Below are 8,461 nucleotides of genomic sequence, written 5' to 3'. Positions count from 1 at the left end.
GTTGATGTCCTTAAGTAGCTTTACTCACCTACTTTTTAGAAAAATGTTAAAAAGCAAGTATGTTCTAAACATACACAAAAACCCTATTGTGATATGCAGCAAAGGTCTCACTATGACCGGACACCTGCATTCATCTCTGTTAAAGATGAAGAAGATGTATTTCTAATACCACAAATAGCTTAAAAGAATGTCAGAACATTTAAAAAGGCACCAGTCATATTTTGTTTAGTTACATTATCCTTTATTATTTTACAATATGTTTCAAAAACTTTTACAGATGCCTTAAACTGTTCTACAAGAGCTGCAATACTGTCATAAAAGCACACCTACAGACCGAATGCACAAACAAACTGTAATACCTACTGGTATTGAACCATTAATATCCAAAGGTGTAGTCTTTTAGTAAATAGATGTGCAGTAATGCAAATGCAAACAGATGTTAATGCAGAAAAAGAAAACTCTGCATTCATGGCTATAGAACAGAGGACTTTTCAAACACATTTGGTACTGTAACATTCTAGACAGCAATATGAGTAGTATTACATATTTAAAGCAATACATGCCCTGAAAAGCCTGTATTTTCAATCTGTGCGTGTAAACCTGAATCAAAAATAAACTAGATATATTAAAAAACATGAGACATCTAGTCTGCCAACAAGCTTTTGTTTCTTTTTTATCCTAGAATGACAATTAACTTGGGTGGGTGAACTCTGACCTGCGTTATTATTTTACATTACCATTTCCTCAGCATTTCTGTAGTATTATGACAGCCTGTGATTTTTTTTTTTTTTTATTCCTTGTGCACAGGCACAGGGGAATAACTTTGATGCATTAATATTTTTTTTTCTGAGTCTCCAAGTGGTAAATATAATTAATATTATAGCAAATACATTACCACAAAAAAGCACTGTATAATACATTTTATAACATTATTTAAAGTTCTCAGCTGTGTTTCTCTGGTGCAACAAAGCAGTGGCACTGCAGTTTTCAAGCACTGTGTATTGAACCCTCTCAGGCACACAGTGTTTACTAACAGCTCAGATATATATTATTCTCTGCCTACAGAAGTTTTGCTTTTATTATCACTTCTGGTCACAGAAATTACCAAGACATCTTTAAACCTATGCTGTCTGTAAGTAACAAGGTACAGCCAATTGTTCGCATATGTTTTTAAGCCTATCCAAGCTGATGTACTTTCATGGGAGTCTCCTGAAAGACATTAGGAAGGAAGAGTAATTACAAATCGGATTTGTTAGGTAAAAAAATGAAAAGGCTTAAAGTCAAAATTTATGAGTGTGGCACTGTGGCAAAAGAGGCATTCAGTTCAGCTTTATTATTCAAGTTTATGAAGTTTCAGTTACCATTAACTATTTGCTAACAGTGAACACCATTTCTTAACCAAATACAGTCCACATCCCTCTATTCTCTGCAGAGCTGCAATGGGTCATCACTACATCAGACCACAGCTTTTTTTGCTACAGTCTTCCCAGCTAGCCTAAACAGCAGTCAGTGGTATTTATTAGTTATATACATCAGTCACACCCATCATTATAAATACGTTCTAGTTTATTTACTGTACAATGTATGTATACATATTTGTGTTTATTCAATCCCTTATTTCTTAATCTCAAGCACTCCAATGGTTAAGGGCAGGCTGGAAAAAATTCAATATACATAAAAGGGTTGTAAATTTCAAGTCTGTAGTGATTCTAGTTTAATAGCAAAAGGGGAACTTCACGCTCACGCTGTGAACATGGTTGGCAAAAATAAAGGCAAAAAAAGAAAGAGGCAGACTATAGTTTTCTCTGGAGTCAAAATCTAGAAAATTAAACAAAATAACGTTAGTCCAAAGGGATGCAGAAATAAAAAGGGCATTTTATTTAATGCACAAATAGAGCTATTAAGAATTTTCTTTCACAGAGGCCCTGAGACTTGAGTTAAATGGATTCTCCCTATCGTGTGTTTCATGTGAAGTTAAACTTAAAGCTCTATACGCATAAACATTTGGTATATAACAGTGGACCCATTTTTAAAAAGTGAAGCGATAAAATCTACATGAAAAACAAATGAAAGAACACTTTGATTGGAGGCCTCTGTCCTTTGACCCCTGCCCTATCAGGCTAAACGTCCAATAAAATGTAAAATGCAGCATACATTTGCTTAATCTAAAACTTTTGTGATGATTTATTGCAAATTGCACTTGGCAGTTCACCACACCAATGGAAAACTGGCCCCCTGTTGGTTCATTCACACAGTCTTTTTAACACCAAATACAAGTCACCAGTAGAAAGATCTCGATAGAAAGTTTGCTGCCGTGCTGAGCCAGCTCGCTGCACCTTCTGGGTGTGACCCAACACGAGACACTGCTTTGTCCTGTTCCTTAGTAGGGCTTTCATCTTCTGGTAAATATTCAGGTAGATCTGTATTCTGCTCTACTTCCACTGGAGTATCTTGGAACGGAACGAGCATCTGATCAAACACAACAGATTAAAAATTATGTCACATGTTGTAACTTAAAAGAACGAATGAAAGTTTCACATGCATACACAGTCAGGATGATATTGTGAGACTTCTCTTCATCCCCCTACACAGCAAGAATATAAATGGAATGTACTATCTGGAATCTACTATGCATAGAAGATACACAAGAAAAGCTTCGGCTTAACATGGAAGAAAAAAAAAAAATCAAATAAAGAGACATAGTAGCCCTTTTACTGTAGCTGTGAAATAAAACCACTTGAGCAACTGCAGCCAAAAAAAAAAAAGTTCACTGTGATCCTTTTCATATGATTAAGGAATGAGAAACTATTACAGTATTTCTGTCTTCCTTCTGAACAGTAAGTTCTGTAAAACTGTTCTACGGATATGTGTCCTGACACGGGATACCCTTTATTCTCCTTTTACTTTATGTGTAGCACTCCCATTTACAAATTTTTTCCTGGCATCAGATGTTATGGGCACACAGGTGCTGGTATTAAAGATACAACTGAGCTAAACCAATTGGTATTTAGACAAATACATATCCTACCTCCTCACCACTTTCACTTTTCACAACTTGCTGTGCCTTCATAACTTTGGTTGATGCTATTGCCGTTGCCAAAGCCTACAAGTACACAGAAAAAACCAACAGCTTAGTGTGACAGAATGCAATAATGTGAGGATCCGGAGGGTTATCGAGTGCTTACCTCTGCTTTTAAGTCTGAGCGAATTCGGACCACGCATCTTTGAACAGCCATTTGAAAGGTAAAACTAATAACACCTTTAATTTTCAACAAGGCTTCTTCACAAAGATTCCTTCGAGACTAAAAAACAAACAAAAACCCCACAACTAAAGTACTTGCATAGTACACCATGAGAAAATGCTAACAATTCATTGCTAAGGAATTCCTGTATGTCTGAGGGCAGGTGGCTACTCAACAGCATTTTTGTAAAAGAAAAACTAAGACTTACATTTTAGTGCATAAATATTAGACTCTCTTGCTTACAAAAAAACCAAACCAAAACAAAACCAAACAAAATTGCTTACACTTCAGAAGTCAAAGAAGGATGGAATCAACTGTAAATAATTAGAGAAAAATGCTGAAAAGCAAAGAATGTTTTTCTCCGTATGATCAGCTAAACAGTCCCCTCTGGTTAAGTTCTGATTGACTGAAGTGCTCATTGATGAGTAGTTAGTGTTTAAGTTGCTATTTATCAGACACCTTGCCTCCATACTGACTGAATGCATCAAAGCAGCTGTTGTATCTTTCAGCCGCTTCATCTGTGGCAGCTCACAGACATCACTACAAAGCATAAGCTTAATTCTTATTTCAAAGGGGAAATATTTGGTTGATAACCCACAGAATGTTATGTTTAAAGCAAGTGACATTGCCTACTGTGCTGTAACATTACATTGACCTGTACTAGCTGCATCTGTTCTACATTATCTTAGAATGCTCTTTTTTTTTTTTTCTTTTAATATTTGCACAAGATGGTTGTAACAAAAAGGATTAAAATACACTTGGAGAGACTGTTAGGACAGAAGGGGGAAAAAAGAAAAAATAACACTGTACCAGAAATAAAATGACAACCTTACACAGGTTCAAAATAATGATGTATTTAACTTTTACTGCAAGTTTCTGCAAGGCTTTAAATAATAAGCTATTTCAAAGCATGTTTATATCAAATAATTACTGCTCGCTATTTCGGGTAGTTCCATGCACAACAAATAAATTAAATTATTTTAATATCTGGAAGAACTAACCAAAGCAGGCTTTTTTGGTTTTGGTTGGGTTATTTTTTTTTTTTTTTCAGTTTAGCATAATACTGAAACAATTCATTTGTAATTAACACTTTTGACAGTTAAAAAATAACATTGCTGGATAGGCTACATTTCTCATACATGGGAAATATTTGATGCAAAGATGATAGGATGCCTTGAATGAGTGAAAGTCAAAACTACTTTTGAACACAAGAAGCAACACATTTGCAGTTTACTAGCCTAATTAAATCATTTATGCTTACATGGGTATATAGCAATTCTGTGACAGAATTTGGCTTTTTACTCTGAGATCCCAGGTTAAATGACAGGCACCTCAGTTTAATTTGAAATGAAGCTTTCAGTGAGCGGATAACTGGTGAATCACCTCCGAAAGACAAAACTTACCAAGGTCCATACAAACTCGGTAAAAAGCTGGAAGCCTGGCAGCCACCGGCCTTGCTGCGCAAATGTTTTTGCAAAGTATGTCTAACTACAGCAGTGAGGTACAAACCCCAGCAATGCACACCTCGACATCTTTCTGCATGGTACTCCAGAAGCATGGGCACAGGGCAGGACGTGTACAGGGCAGCACAGGTGAAATTTAGGTTATTTTCTTGCACACATTGTAGTCTAGCAAGTAGTCCTGCTACTACTACTAAACACACATACCCTAATAAATACTACTAGAATGTACTGCTTTTTTTTTTTTTTTAATTTTTATCATCCAATTTGATAATTAGATCTTAAAATAAAAACATCTGACCCCATGCTAAACAACTGACCTTTCCCCTCCCTTCCTGAAATAATCAATATCTACTATTTGAGGTTTCAAAATCCACAAGCATTTGTAGGATTCGCAATCATTCCTAACAGCAGCTTCTTGTTTCAAATCTAAATGACAAGACACAGGTAAACTGAGAACACAGTATTTACACCCCTGTGTTTATTTATTATGTCTTTTACCACTCATATGTGCCACCTAATATACTTTGCTAGTTAAGTCCGGAATAAACTGTTGAATGAAACTAAGCTGCTTTTATTGTTCACATCCTTCATCGTTCTCTCAGTCCCAGCTTATCCGGACATTTAAAACAGCATTATAGGGATGTTTAACTGCTGGGTGGGCACCTGGAGCATCACTGACATTTATTTAATCATCTGATGAAATACAGAGCTACGTACACCAGCCATCTCCAGCCAGCGCACAGTCAGATTTTTCTTTTCTTCAACAATGAGCTAAGAAAACATGCTGTCGTGCTCCAGGCAACTACAGAAGCCTGCAGTTTCGATCTCTGGAGTTGAATATCTAAATATCCTACGCTTTTTTGGAATACCTTTCCCTCAGCATTTAAGAGAGAAACTCCACAAATCTCACTAAGTTCCAACGAACATAAAGAAATACTGTTAAGATAGAACCAGACTAGAGTCAGTATATCTAAACTCACAAAGTAGAAGTGGATTGAATTTCTTGCTTGGAGATACCTGTGAACAAACAAATCAACTACAAGCTTAAAACCAAACCAAACCAAACTTCACAGGAGACAACCAACAGGACCGAATTAAAAAAACCTCAGAGTACAAAAGCCAATGGTGTTGACAAAGCACTGCCTTTCTAGACAGAGCAAGTGCTGGAAGGACAAAACTGTAAAAAATATTTACTTTGTATAAAGTGAGCTAGAGCAGCATGTTATTTCTAAAGGAATTAACTATGGTCTTATGAAAACAGTACGACGGGTACACTGTTGATAAACCGGGCCTGCGGACACGCTTACTTGGCAAAATGTAAAGCAACAAAGCAAAGGATCAGGTTTGATCATTTAAAATGGGTACAAAACTGAAGATACAGAGTCCGGAGGGCACTTGTGGATAACATGCTTAAACAGTCTACATGCTGTTTGGCAGCCGTAAAAAGGCAAACATGGCCCTGGGGTGTTATCTACAGGGGTATGGTAGATAAATCCGTAGAAGTTATTCTGACATTACATAAAGACTCAGTGAGACCTCATTAACTCAAATGCCATTCTGGTCACCACAGTAGAAAAGATCTCACAGACAATGAAAAGATGTAGCAAAACCAGCTCAAAGAAAATACAGAATTTCTAAATTAAGAGTAAAAAAAAAAAAAAAAAAGCCAGTGTCTGAAATCTCTTGTAACTAAAAGGAAACTTTTTTAGTTTAACACACTGATACAACTACAAGATAATCTTAAGTGAAACTGCTGAAGGTACCTTATTTATTCCATCCTTTCCTGAAAAAGGAAAAATAATTAGGAGAGGTGGAAACAGAGTAGGTTTTTTTTTAAGAGTAATTAGAAAGCCATCAAAGAAACTGCCTTAAAACATCTTTAGATATTCTGAGTAAGCTTAATTTATGCAAGATTTTATACGTATCTTGTGATTCAAAATATGATTCACAGAAATTGCTGACAATTGATGATGCCACACAAGTAGCCTGAATACATTATTTTTGTGGGCAAAATACACTTCAGTACAGCATGCCTTATTTACATAAATGCTGGAGGTTTCCTTACCGAATCATCAAGGCCATCTATATGCAAAACCACTGTCTTGGCACGCTTATTTGTGCTGCCGAGGAAAAACTGTGCTTTCCGTCGACGATAATTCATCTCATTCACATTGTCCATGTCTGACATGTTGGAAGACTGAAGGATATCATAGACTTCAGAAGCTAAAAGTTTAGTCTCTCCAGGTGTAGTGGTCCTTAAAGAAAAAAGGGATTAAGATTTGTAGATATTTCTTTTTACATTAGTACTCCAAACAGCTGCTAATTACGTCCTTGCAACTGGAATACTTCACAAGCTGCAGAAATACAATTATACAGTCAATACATGGCAAATACTTTAAAAGGGGAGAAGAGAAATTAGGTAAAACTATTTCCTTTCCCATACTCTAATTTTTATGTGGATCTGTTAATTCTAATAGTATTATAAACAAGTCTGTGTTGTCAAACACAAATACAATTGACATCAGTTTGACAACTACAAACAAAGCATGGTAATAGATGCTCAGTACACTGCTGTTACTATGTTTATGTTGAGCTTTTATTTTTTTAATACAAAAGAACTCCAACTGCCTTGTGATACCTTTCATTTCCCACTTTCCTTGTTACATAATAAAAATAACCTCTCTGTAGAACTGTAATCTTTCCAAATGTTTTCTTCTGCAAAGTTCCTGAGGATCAACAGCAAAGCAGAATCCCCTATTTTCTTAAAGATGCCAAAGGTTATTTCTGATTTGACTAAAATTTATGGTATGAAATATATGATATCATTATTTTAAATAAAAGAGATGTAGGTAATAGACCGAACATATATTAATTTCTTATGATTAATTAAAACTAATTTTAATAAGGTACTAATATAAATCTGTTGTCCAAATTCAGCCCTGTTTTAATTGCACCAGTGATTTAAAGCAGTATGCAGAAACAAAATTATCAACTTGCAATTAATCTTAAAATGGTGAATGACAGCTTTGCTTAGCAAATACTAAGTAACAAGTACCTTTAGATTTTTTTTTTCCATTTGACTTCTTTAATTACCATATATTAAACACATTTTCCATCCTACCATATGGACAAGAACAATGAAGCAAGCGTGTTAGGAGTTCTCAACTTGTGGGTGTCCCAGCTAGCTTTTTTTTTTTTTTTTTTTTTAATGCTTTCTTCTTTTTTCCCCTTCTCTGCCCCTTGTTTTGAACAGCACCCGTTTGGACAGGAAAACATGAGTTCTTGAGATCATTCAGTACACTGATAGCATTCAAAGAAAAAAAAAGAAAAAAGAAAAAGGGGAAAAAGAAGTAATAAGCAAACAACCAAGACCTAAAATAGCAAAGCATTTTAGCATATGTTCAACTTTAAATACATGCTTACGTTCTGCTTTCCTACAGTGAAACAAAAGGTTGTGTTAATTCATAGAAACAAGTGCTGGGAACTCAGATTTCAACTTCAATCTTCCATAATTTATTAGCTAAAGTAAAAAAAAAAAAGATGATAAAGCCATGCAAGCTGATGTCTTCAGGTAGTAATAAATTAGCTTGTGCGGAAGTGACAGCAAGACACTAAGAAATTTAGCCAACTGTTAGTTTTAGCAAATTCTTTCAACAACAAAAATCCCATCCATATCAAGTGATTTACAATAGAGGACTTTTTTTTTTTTGTTAAGTTTAAATACACTTAACTAAACACACTATTGAAAATGTCACT

The 8,461-nt window shown here is 35.3% G+C and overlaps 1 protein-coding gene across 1 annotated transcript in view; it reads right to left on the bottom strand.

The window, feature by feature from the left end:
• Positions 1 to 219: 219 nt before the first annotated feature.
• Positions 220 to 8,461, bottom strand: part of ARMC1 (armadillo repeat containing 1) — a 31,961-nt gene continuing 23,719 nt past the window's right edge. The window contains exons 3-6 of the mRNA XM_009889780.1: positions 6,771 to 6,960; positions 3,186 to 3,302; positions 3,029 to 3,103; positions 220 to 2,469 (exon numbers count right to left, since the gene is read on the bottom strand). Of these exons, the coding sequence (XP_009888082.1) occupies positions 2,278 to 2,469; positions 3,029 to 3,103; positions 3,186 to 3,302; positions 6,771 to 6,960 (574 nt within the window). The 3' untranslated portion in view covers positions 220 to 2,277. The remainder of the gene's footprint in view (positions 2,470 to 3,028; positions 3,104 to 3,185; positions 3,303 to 6,770; positions 6,961 to 8,461) is intronic.

This window comes from Charadrius vociferus, unplaced genomic scaffold, assembly GCF_000708025.1.
Source record: "Charadrius vociferus isolate BGI_N301 unplaced genomic scaffold, ASM70802v2 scaffold167, whole genome shotgun sequence".
Classification (NCBI taxonomy): Eukaryota; Metazoa; Chordata; class Aves; order Charadriiformes; family Charadriidae; genus Charadrius; species Charadrius vociferus.
Note: the sequence above shows the minus strand (reverse complement) of the source record. Positions and strands in the feature narration are given on the sequence as shown.